Here is a 17,317-nt window from a genome sequence, read left to right as displayed (position 1 = left end):
CTATCTTGTACTTGAATCTTTTAATGAAGTTTATTCAAAAGTGCCAATTTAGCTCAAATAAAATATTTGCATTATTAGAATCACTGATTTTCTGGTAAGGAAAATACATTTTCGTTCATCACGTTTATAAAATTGCAACAACTTGTACAACTAACATGTGTAACTATAAATACAGCTTAGAAAGCAAGTACACCACAAAATATTGTGCTGACCAAACAATTGTTTATTGTCAACAATGCAATGTAAACATTAAGAAACATTTAAACATTCATTAAACGTTCATAAACTATGTAAAAATGACCAGGACATACAAATGCAATGTAGGTTCAGCGCAGTGGGGAGCAAAAAAAAAAGAGCAGAGAGAGAGACCGCCAGCGAGCGAGCGTAAAAAGTGACTATCAGAGTAAATCTCTGCTTACATATTCTCACACGCGCGCGCACACACACGCGCGCAATGTAAACACGCGTACAATGTAAACGTTCATAAACTATGTAAAAATGACCAGGACATACAAATGCAATATAGGTTCAGCGCAGTGGGGAGCAAAAAAAAAAAAAAGAGCAGAGAGAGAGCGCCAGCAAACGAGCGTAAAAAGTGACTATCAGAGTAAATCTCTGCTTACATATTCTCACGCACGCGCACTCTCGCACACACACACACGCTCGCACACACGCTCGCACACACGCACGCTCGCACACGCACGCACGCACGCTCGCACACACGCACGCTCGCACACGCTCGCACACGCACGCTCGCACACGCACGCTCGCACACGCACGCTCGCACACGCACGCTCGCACACGCACGCTCGCACACGCACGCTCGCTCGCACACGCACGCACGCTCGCACACGCGCGCACGCTCGCACACGCGCGCACACACACGCTCGCGCGCACACACACGCTCGCGCGCACACACATGCTCGCGCGCACACACATGCTCGCGCACACACGCACGCTCGCACACGCACGCACGCACGCTCGCACACGCACGCACGCTCGCACACGCGCGCACACACACGCTCGCACACACACGCTCGCGCGCACACACACGCTCGCGCGCACACACACGCTCGCGCGCACACACATGCTCGCGCACACACACATGCTCGCGCACACACACGCACGCTCGCACACACACGCACGCACGCTCGCACACGCACGCTCGCACACGCACGCTCGCACACGCACGCTCGCACACGCACGCTCGCACACGCACGCTCGCACACGCACGCACGCGCACGCACGCACGCGCACGCACGCACGCTCGCACACGCACGCACGCGCACGCACGCTCGCACGCACACGCACGCACGCTCGCACGCACACGCACGCACGCTCGCACGCACACGCACGCTCGCACGCACGCACACGCACGCTCGCACACGCGCGCGCACGCACCCAAATGTGGGCCCTCTCTGAACCCTTTGTCCCCCCCAACTGTCAGCTTTCCTCTATGTGAGTGTGCACGTGTGTTCGTCCAGGACTGAGTTGAGCCACAAGTGCTGAAAGATGGCATTGGTGGTCACTAAAGGGAGAAGAGCATTCCGTGGCAGAAAGAGAAGTATTTGAATGTACGGCAGAAGAGTGAGTGTGTGTGTGTTAGTGAGAGGATGTGGAGACAGCCATCCTCCTTCATCTACACACACTGACACTGCCCCTTGCTGTTCCTATAAACTTGCGCTGTTATGATTTCTTGATTTATTTTGACCAACATGTTGCAATGTCAGATTTCTTTTCCGATTTATAGAGGAAGGAAAGAGTTGCCCTCATTCATTCATTTAGTTGTTCATCGCTCCCCTATTCCTATAAACTTGCGCGGTTATGATTTCTTGCTTTGTTTTGACCAACATGTTGATATTTATACAGACGAAGGAGAGCTGCCCTCATTCAAACATTTACACACACACACACACACACACAATCACTCTCTCTCTCTCACACACACACACACACACACACAATGCCACATTATTCCAAATATCACTTAAGATAAGCATTTATCAGCACTAGAATGGTGTACACCAATACTTTGGTACCCCTGAACACTGAACCACAAAAATGGTGCAACTGAAGCAAAAAATAAGCAACTCAAACAGTACCTCCTTAAAACACTTTCTCAAAACAACTTGGCTACCTTCTACCCTTCACACTCACATGGACAAGTCAATTTTCATGGTCTGCAATTTGGGTGAAAGTTTCCCACCATCAAGGCCAAGCAAGATTTTTTGGACAAATTCAAAGGTGTTGATCAAGGCCTTTGGATAGCTGAGGTGCAAAGCGTACATAAGCCCAAACATGATAAGAAACGCGTCAGTATGTCGGGAGACACTCATCACAACAGCACCTTCAATCACGATGGACACCCTCAGTGCGTTGTAGAGGCCTGCATCATTGTTGGCGAAGGTGAGAAGGCCCAGAGCAACACCGTTGAGGTCAGGTTCATCAGAATCATCCTGGATGAACAGAAAGACAGAAAATAAAAATGAGGACCTACATGAATGCAGATGCTGTTTAGTCAGAGCAGCTCAATTGTAGACAACTGGGGTATGTTTTATGAAAGCATCCATGCTAAACAAGTTAGCAACTTCCAGCTCCTTTCCAAAAAATTTTAATATCATGTAAAAACATTTCCATAATTTGATCAAACATTCATAGATCAGAGATTCATGACAAGGATTTTAAAAGGTGCACCGTGTAGGATTATGGCCAGAGCAGGTATCGCAACCATGCTGCTCGTTTAAACTGTGCTGCTTATTGCCAAATTTGATCTTTTTACATATTTTATTGGTAATAAATTAATATTTACTAGTATGGCCAAAGTACAGAACATTCTTCAGCTAAAAATATCAAATGCAAAATGGCAGACATGGAGAAGATCCCACTTATGTATGAAAAGTGCAATTTTCCTAGTCATAATTAATACTTAGAATTTGATGGTGGCGTTAAGTATTCATGAAAAAGGTAACATTTGTGAATGGACAACATGAATTCTGGAAATAAACTAGAAATATTACACAGTGCACCTTTAAACTATTCCAATAAGTTTTGTTTATTCTTTCATATTTTGGGCTTCCAGCTCCAAAAAAAAAAAAAAAAAAAAATTGAATATTTTTATGAAATCACCATTTTCAATTCAGACATCAAATCAGCCGAAATATGGTACTTTCTAAACTACACATTAATGTTCAAATCTTAGGTAGGAATCTTTGCCTTAATTACTGGCATGATGCACCTTAGCATTGAAGTCAATGGCAGAAGCATTGCATGGGAGTTATGGAGGCCCATATATCCTTGATGCTTTGCTGTCAGCTGTTTTCTGCTTTTGAATCTGGTGACCCACATTTCCCTCTTGATTATACCCCATAGATTACCATACAACATTTTGGTGCTTTGGTGGTATGGGCATTCTAACTCGCCAGACCTAAAGCCCCTTTGAGAATCAATGGAATGTTACCAACAGGAATTTCAGGGACAATTCACTCAAAAATAAAGACTTGAACGCAACCAAAAGCTGACATGTAATCTGGGAAATGAGGGTCACCAGATCCAAAAAACACCACCACATTTTATCGGAACCATTTAACAGTGCAAGATCTGATGGTGACTCACTGTGCAGGTCCTGAATAATTCTGTCGCATCATCACGCAGATATACAGGCAAGGCTTGTAGAGCTGTGGTGCGTCTGCTGTGGATGTCATGGGATTCCTATTCAGATAAAAAAAGAGCAGAAAAGAAAAAAACTTGGTCATTGAAAAGCTTATTTTAAAATCAATGCAAGCAGAACATGTCATACGGCTCATATGTACACTGCTCCAAAAACAAAGGAAAGACCAAAACAATGCAATGCAACTCCAGGTCAATTATACGTCTGATAACAGCCTGTCCAGTTAGGAAGCAAAGCTATACTTGTGAGTCCGTTTTGCCTACTGTTGTGCAAAACGTTACTAGCAATGGGTAGAAATTAGAGGCAATAACTAAAATACGCCCCAAAATAATTTATTTGTCTGGTGGTGTTAGACAATTTCTTTTTTCATTTTTTCTGGCTGATTTTTTGGTGACAAGTGCATTTTGATAGTTTCTCACCGCCCCCCGAAGTAGTGCTACTTATCCAAGACACCGACTCGTGGTACCTACAGGGCTGCGAAATCGTCAAAATGCACGAGTCACCAAAAGATTTAGACAGAAAGAATGAAAAAGAGAAATGGTTTGTGGCACCACCTGACAAAACTATTTTAGGGGCATATTTTGGTGACCTTTAATTTCTAACCATTGCTTGTTAATTTTGCACAACAGTAGGCAAAATGGATCCACAATGAGTGTTGCCTCATAACACTAAGTATTTTTGACTTGGAGCTGCATTACGTTGTTTTGGTGCCCCCTTTATTTTTTGGAGCCCCCTTTATTTTTTGGAGGAATGTCTATTACAACCAGACAAATGGCAAAGTTCATCTTAATCTTTTACCTGCTCATCATGAAGTTTTAAAATGCTGGCCAGAGCATCTGCAGTCTTCCCCGTTTTGGCAGCCTTCTGCCTGAATAGAGTCATCATTCGTGGAAGATGGCGATCCAGCTCAGCATAAAATGTATTGGGCAGGTTCTGGTTCGTGAGTCGCTGGAATTCTGCATACAACTGCATACATAGCACAAAAATAGAAGGCAAATATAGCAACATTAAAATTAGTAAGATCGGACTTAAAATATAATAATGTGATTCCTATACATTTGCATGAGAAACTGCAATTGAAGAGCTGATTCATGTTAAATCACCTCTGACTCAATTTTCAGAGCTGGCCAGAGGTCCATGATCTCATTCACAGGAGGGAAGGACATAACGATCGTCTGTCTGCGTAGAGGGAATGTGGCCTCCATCAGTTTTCGGATGAGGGTCAGGTCCTTGTCCACTTTCTTGCATTCGTCAACAATTGTCTGCCTCATCTCCTCCAGTTGTGACGGATCCTTTCCTTTAGGAAAGTTGGGCAAGAAATTTAATTCCGCACGCTTTGGTCGCTTGATGTTCGAATGTGAAGGCTCTTTTTCCGGGTGGCTCCTACTCCTTTTACCAGAATTGACCGCAACTTCTTGACATCCAGCCCGTCTCATCTTGTTTCTGTAATTGCCCATTTTAAACTTAATAGAGTTCTTCCACCCATTCCAGCCCTTTTCAGCCCCTGGTTGGGTCAAGCAGGGATGTTTGGCCACAAGAGCCTCGGCGGCCATTGAAATTTCCTTGTCACTTGGATAAGCTTTAAAACCATAAATGGTGGAAGCCATACTCTCCAAGATGCTGTGCTTCAGGTCACGGGTTAAGTTGAGGTAGGTGTTCTTGTTTTCATATTCAGCATTTCCGTCCCTCAGCTTCAGCTCTACGTCGAATGAGAACATTGGGATTGGAAAAGGCCCTGGCGGCCACCTGCTCAGACGCTCTGGAGACGAGACATCAGAGAGCAACACTGTTGATGCAACTGAGCTTGAGTCTTGAGAAAAAGTAATGTGTACAACAGCTTTCTGCGGCAGTTCATTAATATCGGTCAGGGCAGTGAGCTTTCCATCAAAATCTGGGTCTTCGTAGAGAAGGTCAACATCGAGGTCGAGGTCCAGTTCATGTTTTAGTATCCGGATTAGTGAGTCAACAGAATCAGGTCGAGCGCCCAGTTTCAGCTTCCTTGGTGGCTGGTCTGGTTGCTCTACTCTCAGCAACATGGGCAGGGATGTAGTAGTCATTGTGCTAAAACAAACAAACAAACAAAAAAAGATTGCTTAACAACATCATATACTGTGCAGCTTCCCTTAGCAAAAAGTAGTAAGTGGAAGTTCATCATGTTTAAGGTGCACTGTGCAGGATAGTGGCCAGAGTAGGTATTACAACTATGCTGCTCGTTAAAACTGCTACCTATTGCCAAATTTGATATTTTCATTAATATGTTTACGAAGTAATAAACTAATATTTACTAGTATGACAAAAGTACAGTACATTCTGCAGCTAAAAATGTATTTCTGGAAATTCAAAATGGCAGACATGGAGAAGATCCCACTGATCCAGCTGCCCTCAAAGTCACCAAGAATCCATTGGCATCACCAACACCACCCTCTACTGGTTCAAATCTTAGATATTTTTTGGGCTTTTTTCACCTTTATTGGATAGGACAGTGTAGAGACAGGACAGGAAATGAGTGGGAGAGAGAGACAGGGAGGGACCGGGAAACGACCCCGGGTCGGAACCGAACCCAAGTCCCCGGATTTATGGCATGGCGCCTTAGCCACGACGCCCCCGACTGGTTCAAATCTTACCCGTCTCATAGATTCCACGTCACAATCAATCATAATTCCCACACCATCACAGTCATACACAGTCCCTCAAGGTTCAGTCCTGGGCCCTATTCCTCTTCATTCTGTACATGCTTCCATGACTCAAATTCCACTGTTATGCCGATGATGCTATTCTAGGCTTTTACATCACCACCAAAACCATTTCTCTTGCCAATCTCTACACCCTCATCTGCTGTCTCACTGACATTAAAACCTTCTTTGGCCCAAAATCCATCTTCCCCACCCGTCAGAACTTCTCACCTTGCATCAATGGCCACTCCCTTCCCCCTGGTCAAAAACCTTAGAATATACATGGACCCTGCACTCTCATTTAGATCACACATTAACCATGTAACCATCCTTCTTCCACTTACGAAACACTGCACGCCTGCGACCCATTACCTCCAGATTCAAACTCACCTACTGAAATAGCACAATGTATGGCCTCCCCTCCACTGTTCCTCAAACTACAAGATGTTTAAAACTCTGCTGCCTGACTGCTCTCTCGCTCCCCCTCCAGAGTACATTTCACCCCTATCCTCAGACAACTCCACTGGCTCCCCATAAAGCAACGCATTAACTTCAAATTCCTCCTAATCGCTTACAAGCCCCTCAACAACCTTGCAGTCATACCTCACTGATCTCGATCGCCACTCCCCCACCCGTCGACTACACTCTGATGCGCACCCCCCAAGCCCTGCTTGTCTGTGTCTGTGTGCGCGTGTCTTTTTTCCTTACCTTAACTCTGTTGTTTTACAAGTATAAACCTCTTCGGGGTGAGAATAAGAGCGCCGTCCACACGGTATGCTGGGAGGGGGATGATGTCATTCAAATTTGACTGTATGTGGACAGAAAAGCTTTTTTGCAAAGTCAGCTCATAGGAACGTAGATGTTCTACATACCAAGATTCATAATCAGAACACAAAAAAGACACATTGTTATTACAAAGTAAAATCTGCTCAATTTTGCTGAACTGAGACAGCCCACCACTTGCTCCTACACACAGAAACATTCCACAGACATAGTCTGTGCCATCAATGGTCACTTTTGAGGCCTTAAAGATTGTGTCAGTAGTGGTGTGTTCTCTGATGTGTAGTTGAGCAACCTCTGGTAGTGATGAAACCAAAACAGAGTCAACCCTGGTTGCTTGAGTGTTTGGGTTGAAAAATGATGGTGAAGCAAGATGGTATGCCATCATATGCTGATGCCTGATTGCCATGGTCTTCAAAATGTTTTTGAAATTTTGCACGTCATGCACCACTCTTTTAAAAAAGCGGTGCTTTGCTTCAAAGCGCATGGTCCAAACATGCAGGAGGGGCCCAAAGCATTTAATTAAGGCAGGATAGTGCTCCACATAGTGGTGCTTTGGGCGGAGCCTTACCTCGGGGAAAACGTCAAGTAGTGCCCGTCTGTGATCACTGATCTTGAAAGCCAAATAGTCCACAGTTTCATCTGTAAATGATGGGCACAAAGCCAGCTCCACAACCTCCTTGAGATCCATTAAAACTGCCCATACCCGATCCCCCTCTGGTACTTCACTGCCAATAAGCAGCGGAAGAAGTCGGAGGAGAGTAGCATTTTCATGCCCATTACCTCCTATTGTCCCCCGAGAAAGAGAAGCCTGGGAAAGAGGCTGAGGTCTGTTCACTTTATCAGCATGTTGATACGGGAACGTGGTAATCTTGTTGTTCAAAAAGTCCAAAGTGAAGTACTTCAGTCGGATCATCTCTTTAAGACAAAGACTGAGCTCCATTGGAACAATGCCTTCCAAAAGATCGTGGAGTATGTCTGGAGGAAACCCTGTGAGAGCATGGAAGTAATCCAGAGACTCCTGCAAGACACAGCCACCTTTAACACCAAAGTGGCTGCTCAAAGTGTCACTTACCTTAACTGTTTGCACATGCAGGTCATGGCTGGTTTTAGTTCTCGGAGCAAACTTCTCATCTCTGACTTCGGATTCTTGATACTGTTCAACTGAGCCCAAGCAGAATCTGCAAACACAGCCTGATCTGAAAGACTCTACAAAACCCCCTAGTCCATGAGCGGCCAAATTGTCCGCAGACACACAAAAGACAGTGCCTTTGACATTTTGGCCAAGTCCTTCAATGAACACACCGTCCACTTCCAAAGTATGAACGTCACGCAGCAATGGAGCAAGTACAGCTGCATATCCATACTTGCGGAGATCTGTCACTTTTACCAGTATTGCTAACTGTATAGCATGTAATGTTGACCTGTATTTTGGTGGAAGATTAGCGAGGACCCAATATACAGCACACACCTTGTGAATTTTGCGTGATGTACCAAGCGGATTACAAAGTTCTAAATCATCAATGTACAACTGGAGTGGTAAGACGAGATCCCCAGTTGACAGCAACTCATTTTCCATGAAGTAAGAGCCATTGGCGCATGAAACATATTGATTGAATGCAGTATCTGTTTCAGAAATTTTCTTAAGAATGTCTGTGCTTCTAAACAGCTCTTGAATCATCGAAAGTATAGGAACATACATGCTGGCATGGCCAGGCTCCAACTGGTACTCCACTGGCATTACACAAGGATAGTTGTGCTCTATAAAGGTTTTTCTGCGCTTTGAGGAACTCAACTCAGCACCTTTACAAGTTGAAGTAGACAGAACATTGCAGTCCATGATAGCAGCAACAACTTCACTTAGTGCAGATTCTGAAATGCAGTGACCATTTTTTGTAAGTACATCATGAACTGCCTCTTTGATCAGTGGCTCAGATAGAGAGAAGACTTCATTCAAGTGGTCTACTATTTCCTGAGTGGCAGTGTCGGAGATATGTAGGATAGCCTGCATCTTCAAGAACAAAGACGACACATACTTTTTAAGCTGATTTCTAAGACTGACTGTCTCAACATGATCCGCATTCTCCAATTCCCTGCTCGGACCAGGGCATTCTTCACTAGTTTCCTCTGAAGCACTGGCCAGATTACATGGATCCTCACTGGCAATCTCAGTTTGAAAGTCTGCCACAAGATCTGCTTGGTGTTCTCGACTTTGGTGTGTATTGAATGAGGAGTACACATTTGTGGCGTATGAGCAATCCTTATATGGGCACTGCACCGTTTCATGGTTTTTCAAATGCCTACGAAGATGACTGAAAACAGCAGATTGAGAAAGGGGCTGCTGAAATGTGCATAAAGGGCATTTAAATATCACAGGACCCTGACTATGCAGAGAATGACTGACTGGTTGTTCTGGGTGACATCTTGATAAATGTGCTTTCAGTGCAGGAAATGTTTGACATGTACAAATGCAGTCACTGTAGAGGCAGGGAAGAGGGCTGATTCTGGAATAGTGACTGTGTTGCAGCCTATAGTGAGTGAGTAAGTCTGATTTTGTGTTGAAAGCAGCTGCGCACAACTTACAGATCCAGGTCATATTGGAGCCACCAACCTAAAAGGTAAAGAAAACAGCAATTTTTCCCTTTAAAGCTTAGAGTTTTTCAATTGCATTGAACAGGTTGTAGTTAATAGTCAAGTTGGAAAAAGTTGAGAAATTATTTGTCTGACATTTTTTTACATCACAAAAACTTGGCATTTGAACAGGGGTGTGTAGACTTTTTATAGGCACTGTAGCTTGTTAATGTGATGTTATAAACACTTCAACATGACTTATCCAACCAGAGTTATGAAGGATATTTCTATAACACGGTTTAATATTTGTTTTCGGGCTTTCTAGCCTCTATTGTTATAGGACAGTCAAGAGACAGGAAATGAGTGTAGGAGCTTGAGCAGTTTGAGCTTAACACTATTATTTCACAAGTCGACATGGGGTAGGCCTAATACACAATTCTCACACACTGCCAATGGATATAACTTTTTGGACTGTGCTCACTTAGAACATAATACCAGTACCAAGAAGGATAATGAGGGGGAAAGGAGAGCGTTTCTCGCTAGCTTGGTTTCAACTGCTCTACAGCTCCTGGTCAGACTGCTCGCCTCTTGCAGCCCAGGTGAAGACTTTAGTTCAGAACTGGTGCTTTCATTGCTTCATCATTTGGGTCACTCACAGAGAACAGCGAGACACTATCTACAGTTGGAGTGTTTATAAGACCAGCAGAGACCAACATATGAGCAGGAAAGCCTTGCATAGCATGGAAAGCCTAACATAATACTGTATGTCCCCTTTAAGTACAAAGTGTCAGAAAATAAGACACCACCACCCCTTAGACATCACTGTTCACTGGGAATTGAGCTAAAAAATAAATCTATCCTCACCTTCCTACTTTTGGGTGCATTAAATGATTATACATTTGTACTGTAGTTGCAGTTGTTAAATGGGCATGGTGCAGTCTAGTTTTTAAATGTCGCCTTAAATGGCTGAACAGTGTGCCCTCTGAGACAGGCGTTTGGGCAGGTAAAAAGTGCTTTGCCCCTGCTCTGTCAAATTGCATTAGGTCTGCATATGTCTTTGAGGACACGTGATCAAGTGAATTTTCATTAAATGATGCGAGTGTGCAAATGCAAGACTCAGACATGGTAGAGGACTGACTCTTGAACAATGGCCATGCAGCAAACGATAGTGCCTAAATAATTGGGCTTGTATGTCTGAGGTGACCACACACAACTTGCACTTCCACTCCACTGAAACCGCTAACCACTAATATTCCTCCTACATCAAACTCAGTACATACTCACCATACATCAGGACACTGCATGTGAACTGTGCAAGCATCATCCCCACTACCAGAAAAGGGTCATAAAATCAATGTTCATTGAACTTACCTTATAAAAGGTGCCTTCTGAATAGTCAGTTGACCACAATGTAGGACTTCACCTGTACACAAAAACAAAACAGCAACATACACACTGAATCCATTTTGCCTACTGTTGTGCAAAAAGATGAGTAGGTTTGGCTACGAGGCTACTCGTGCATGTGTTTATTAATGGATAGGCTACTTCAGACATTTCTGCACACAGTTTTCGTCAGTGTTTTAGAACATTCATGTAGTCTCATCTCAGCCACGGAAAACAGGTTGTTGGCGAAAATATTTCGTCCCGTCTGGCTTAATTAAAACTGGTGTGTGGAGCAGGGCGTCTGCCGAGAGCCACGTTAGCGAATCGAGTGTTCCAGGCGCCAGTCAGTGAATCTAACAATCCACATGGCAAACTAAAAATCGGTTACCTTGTTTTCTCACAGAACTCCACTTGGTCCACTGCAACCTATAATGCAAAAAAATGTAAATTTAAGACGGAACTCATTGAATTTTATACAGAGCTAATCCAGTAACCACAATGTTCATAGCCTTAAGATTGAGGAACAGTCAGCTACATTTCGTTGCTAGCTCTAGTTAGCTAGTTCATGGAGAATTAGGTAACCTTAGCAGGGGATGTCGCTTAAAGCGACAGACATCAAGACGTTCAAAAACGTACTTGAAAACATTTTGATTGTTTCAGTTGTTTCACATTGACAGATAATTCTATGAGTCGGCTACGTAGCATACGACATTTTCCCTAAGCAGGCCAACTGAGCTTGCTACTTACGGCGCTGAAATTAAATCCAAGAGATACCGAGAAACGACAAAATATGACAGTTGGTTAATTAACTATCCAAAGATCATACATAGCGAGTAATGTTATATAGTGGGGCAGCATAGCTAACCTATTGTGCATTTTGTGATACAAGCACCAAATTTGGCACAAATGTACATTGACATATGGCAAACATTTTCAGATATTGAGCCACTCGGAATTCTCTCTTCATGTCCGCCATATTGGAATTCAAAATGGCCACCATTTGAAATCTACATTTGCGCTTATCTGACCTAAACTTCACTTCCCTGTTGTTTCCATTCTGTGGACTGTTACATGAAGAATAGATATTTTTATATTCCAATTAAATTTAAGGTAATACTAGCACTGTGTTTGCCATCCAGACTGGTCTTATTGCAAGAGGATAGTGATGACCACATCAGTGGATTTTATACTTCTCATCTCATCTCATCATCTCCAGCCGCTTTATCCTTCTACAGGGTCGCAGGCAAGCTGGAGCCTATCCCAGCTGACTATGGGCGAAAGGCGGGGTACACCCTGGACAAGTCACCAGGTCATCACAGGGCTGACACATAGACACAGACAACCATTCACACTCACATTCACACCTACGGTCAATTTAGAGTCACCAGTTAACCTAACCTGCATGTCTTTGGACTGTGGGGGAAACCGGAGCACCCGGAGAACATGCAAACTCCACACAGAAAGACCCTCGTCGGCCGCTGGGCTCGAACCCAGGACCTTCTTGCTGTGAGGCGACAGCGCTAACCACTACACCACCATGCTGCCCATCACCTTCACCTACTTTAGGATAATTAGCCTATTGCTTAACTGTTGGAACTCCTTCAGGTTCCATATCAAACCTAGAACAACACAGAATCTAATCAATAACTCAAACTTGTCAAAACAATTTTTACTTCACAGACTTTGAGTAAAATGTTGTCTTGTCAAAAATACATGATGAATATTTATCTCTCATGAATTAAGTGGAGTACTGTAATAAAGTATGTCATTTTGAAAAATGGATACCAGCAAATATTGTCATGTACTATAAAAATATTTGACCCAGAGGTAATCGCACATGTAGAATTCAAGTGGCGGCCATTTTGAAATCCAATATGTTGGCTAATTTATAAAGATACACAATGCAGATTGTAACCATCGGATTCCTTTCCTCCCAAAACATACATTTGGACACCAGAATCGAGTCAATAGCGGCATTAGACCCAAAGATAATCGAAAATGTAGATTTCAAACAATGGCCATTTTGAATTCAAATATGGCGGACATGAAGGGAGAATTCCGAGTGGCTCAATATCTGAAAATGTTCGCCATATATCAATGTACATTTGTGCCAAATTTGATGCTTGTATCACAAAATGCACAATCCTTTTGAATATACGAGCTAAACCGCCCCACTAATACTCTTACAAAGGTACAAAACTTTTTACTTACTTTTAGAAAGCTGGAAACAGCTCCGCTCGCGATGCACGGCCATCTTGAAATTACCTATCAACTCAGTGGCGTAACGTCTCTGAAGGACGTGCGCCATGACGTCACGTACGTCACACTGCCATAAAGTTCTTCGAAATCAATAATTGTTATTTCCAGTTACTCAAAAACGAACAATTTGTTACAGCAACTTTACATGTTAAAGTTAGTAGAACTATTACTCAAAGTTTGAGTATTCTAAAATTATTTCTTTTAATTAATTTGAACATTCGGGTTTACGGTGTAGCTCAGAATTGGAGTAGTAGCCAGAACTCAGGGCAGAGCACCTGGCTTAAGTTAGGGGCTAATGATAAGGTTACAACCTAAGTTGGCTATCTGAAATACTATATACTTACGTAGCAAGCTAAATGGTTAACTTTAGTTAACAAGACAGTCAGACAATGCAGGAATTAACAACTAGCTAATAATGTTAGATGGCTAGAAAATTTGCCATCTTGCTAACGGAAATTCCAGCATTGGATCCGCTTGTATTGCTTGCTATTAAGCATTTTGCTCGAAGCATAGGCTAACTGTAGGCCTATGAAAAGAAAAAAATGCTAGCTAACGTTATTTTACTTAAAGCCCCTTTCACAATTGGCTCACGAGCACTTTACAACACTTTGCGATCGAAATATTTTAGCCTCGCACGACCCGTCTCATACATTGTACAATGCCTCGCATTCGTTGCATGCATTTCAGTGGTCGCTTCAAGTCTCTTCTAAAAAGTGGACATGCACACTATTCAGGCGCAACCTAATACGATCAAATTGATCGCAGTGCAACGCACGAACATTAGTACGAATGTTTTGCAACGTTTTGTGCACCTACAAGACTGATGCACGAGTTTTAAAGATCATAGGATGAATCGCAGCTCCCTGTGCGTCTGTTTTGCAACAATGAGACTGTTGCGCAACATTTTATGTAATCTTGCAATGTTTTACTATCAGTGCGCGATTTATCAGCTTCAATTTGCCACGCTTTGTCACTAGTATATAAACTCTGTATAGTCAGCTGCTTCAGACCACCACTGACCATGGATCCTGCTGCACCAATACCTCCTCGCCATCTATTGGGATTGCTGAATGTCCGAGTACAACTCCAAGAACTCCAGCGAAGACGTTTGGGCGTGCTGGCATTACTTATCCGTTGTCGACTCTAACCTGACTCGTACGTGCACTCGTACCATGGATTCGTTAATTGCACGAGTGCCGCGCGTTCAATCGTCCAATTACCAGATGATTCACGCCACCCTATCGCACTATCTTACAACACCTGCTTTCATTGTACAACAGTCGCAAGATATATCGCAAGATTTCATGCTTTTGCATTGCACAACGGTCGCTTTAGACGTGCAGGTTTTGCACGACTACTTTTTCATATGCGATTATTTCGGCAACAGTTAACGATCAATATGAAAATGTATCGGTCGCACAAATGTTTGGTCGCTTCTGATCGTGATCCAATTGTGAAACATGCTTTAGCAAACAAATATCTGTTGTTTTAGCTCCAAAAAGGCTGACTTACCTTCAATTACCATCAGAGTTTCCACATTAGGTTCAGGGGTCTCTTAACAAGCGCAAACATAGATGGCAGTGTGTTTCAAGATCCTGAGGCAAAGGCTGAGATTCCGATTGGTCCAGAAAAAATGTCAATTATAAGAATTGTCCAATAATGGCCTATAACATGGCAGCAAGCCCACCCCCCCTCTCTTGACAGACGCGAGCTCAGTTGAGATTACGATCGGCCCAGATGCCCCCCCCCCCAAAAAAAACTCTCCGGTTCTACACGATTCACGTGAATGACCCAATTGACAATGAAAAAGGTGACCGTCGCCAAAAAGCGACAAGTTTGCAGGTATGATTGTGTGAAGTTATTTTTTGTATGTCACCGTTGCTTGACACAGTGTGATTTTGTGTTAGGAAGTTTGCATGATGCTATGTCATGCCTGTTCATTGTGTGAAATTATGAATATTCTTATTTTTAAACATACAGCTGAGTCTCACTATTGCTTGGCACAATGGCATGTTGTGTTACATCTAAAACTAAATAAAAAAGGAAACACAAAATAAAAAGTAAAATGCACCCATAAAGTCATTCTCTAGCCACTTTATCCTATTCTACAGGGTCGCAGGCAAGTCACTGTTGATGATAAATTGTGTCACATTCATCTCATTGTCTTAGGCAGAGCAGTGGGTTTAAAAACAGGCTGATGAATATATGGACTAGTTAAATGAGGACTTATTGTTGAGTCTCAAATAGTCATTGAATTAAGTGACTTTTGAAGGTAAAATTACGTGTTTAACAACCTGTTAAAAATACACCAGAATGCAGGAAATGGCATCTAATTAATTAAAAATTTTCTGGGGGAGGACCCCTGCCAGTGTGTCCCCCCCACATTAAAAATGCTTCTGATGCCCCTGCACCTGTCTGTCAAAAGAAAGTCCCGCCCTAAGCCTTGACGACTGAACATATGCTCTACCCCATAAACAAAGTTACAGCACAGTGAAGGTGTTTATTCAACTGGATGTTAAAAGATGAATTTGTGAGTTTATCCCAGCTAATTAAGGGCGAGAGGCCGGGTGCACCCTGGACAAGTCGCCAGGTCATCACCTCTTGCCCATAGTCAGCTGGGATAGGCTCCAGCTTGACCGCGACCCTGCACAGGATAAGCGGTGGCGGATAATGGATGGATGGAGTTTGTCCCATCAAAGGTATGTCAAATGCATTCAAACGACTTAATTCAGCGCATTTGTTTAAAACTGTGGACAGCAAAGTCTTGGAAAGAAGTATTGGTGTTAAAATCCCAACCTCCTTTAAGCCACGCCCCAAAGGGTGTAGAAAAAAAAGACCGATGTCCCTCTAGGCGAGGACGAGCACTGCGTCGGCATTGTCTAAAATTAAAGACTTAGGCTACGTTCACACTGCAGGCTGAAGTGACTCAAATCCGATCTTTTCGCCCATATGTGACCTGTATCCGATCTTTTATTGACAATATGAACGACACAGATCCGATTTTTTCAAATCCGACCCAGGCCGTTTGGATATGTGGTCCTAATTCCGATTCCTATCCGCTCTTTTCATATGCGACTTCAGTCTGAACCGCCAGGTCGCATTCATCCGACTTGCACGTCATCAACAAGCCACAAACGTCACTATTCTGCGCTGAAGTAGGCGGCGGGTCTCTCAAAAAAAGTTACAACAACATGGCGCATAATCACAGGCGCAGATAGAGGGTGGGACTCGTCCCACCCAGATTTAAATTCACCTCGCTCGGTCCCCCCCACTTATAGGGAGGAAAAAACGTCTATGCTGTCTTTCTTTGCATAAGGCAAACCTCACGGAAAAATCAAAAGACTAATTACCATTCGGTTTATTGAGGTGCACAGCAGTGTATACACAGTTGCAACAATTCACATAAAACAAAACAAAGACTGATATTCGGTTGGTTGAGCTGCGCAGACTGCACAGGTTGCGAGCTCGAGCTTGGTTGCTATGATAACCCACAACAAGTTTGACATGCATATCGGGGTTGGGATTGGTTTGCTGGCAGCTTTGTCCCCCCCCAGTTCAAAAAACGTATCTGCGCCCCTGCGCATGACATCAATGCGAGGGACGCTTCGGGCTGTGAAGGTTCTGAATCTTCTCAATGGAAGGACGCAGAGGTTAGGGAGCTGATTTCCATTTGGGGGGGATACAGCTATTCAAGCTAGATTGGATGGGTCATACCGCAACCGGGCGGTTTTACTTCCGTAAACACTGGCCATGCTCACTGCGTGTGACATCGTCATATCCTGCAATGCGCATGCAGAACACTTTTAGGTCGCTTTTCGTTCATACTGAGGATCACATACAAGTCGCATATATTTGTTAATGTGAACGACCTCACAAAAAAATCGGATTTCACAAAAAAATCGGAATTGAGCATTAAGCCTTGCAGTCTGAACGTAGCGCAAGTCACCGGTCAAATTACTTATAACTAGAACAGATCGGAAGCTCA

General features: G+C 43.5%; 2 protein-coding genes across 4 annotated transcripts; both read right to left on the bottom strand.

Moving 5' to 3' along the window:
• Window positions 1–1,454: 1,454 nt before the first annotated feature.
• LOC132871975 (uncharacterized) lies at window positions 1,455–5,724 on the bottom strand. The gene is made up of 5 exons (XM_060906628.1): window positions 4,771–5,724; window positions 4,466–4,633; window positions 3,613–3,708; window positions 2,348–2,456; window positions 1,455–1,528 (listed from the first exon to the last, which is right to left on the bottom strand). Exons 1-5 carry the CDS (start codon window positions 5,722–5,724, stop codon window positions 1,455–1,457), a joined length of 1,401 nt encoding a protein of 466 aa, XP_060762611.1.
• Window positions 5,250–13,548, bottom strand: LOC132871511 (uncharacterized). Of its 3 annotated transcripts, XM_060905720.1 has the most exons (6): window positions 13,285–13,548; window positions 11,462–11,499; window positions 11,062–11,113; window positions 8,195–9,730; window positions 7,048–7,147; window positions 5,250–5,728 (listed from the first exon to the last, which is right to left on the bottom strand). In XM_060905720.1, the coding sequence occupies exons 4-5, from the start codon at window positions 9,713–9,715 to the stop codon at window positions 7,049–7,051; spliced, it is 1,620 nt and encodes a 539-aa protein (XP_060761703.1). In that variant the 5' UTR covers window positions 9,716–9,730; window positions 11,062–11,113; window positions 11,462–11,499; window positions 13,285–13,548; the 3' UTR covers window positions 5,250–5,728; window position 7,048. The 3 variants fall into 3 exon arrangements, with proteins under 3 accessions (XP_060761703.1, XP_060761701.1, XP_060761702.1); XM_060905718.1 differs by having other exon boundaries at window positions 7,048–9,730; window positions 13,285–13,547; XM_060905719.1 differs by lacking the exons at window positions 11,062–11,113; window positions 11,462–11,499; window positions 13,285–13,548 and having other exon boundaries at window positions 7,048–9,848.
• Between the last annotated feature and the right edge of the window lie 3,769 nt (window positions 13,549–17,317).

The sequence above is a fragment of the Neoarius graeffei genome, chromosome 23 (genome assembly GCF_027579695.1).
Source record: "Neoarius graeffei isolate fNeoGra1 chromosome 23, fNeoGra1.pri, whole genome shotgun sequence".
In the NCBI taxonomy this organism is placed as follows: Eukaryota; Metazoa; Chordata; class Actinopteri; order Siluriformes; family Ariidae; genus Neoarius; species Neoarius graeffei.
This window is presented reverse-complemented; position numbering and strand designations above follow the sequence as displayed.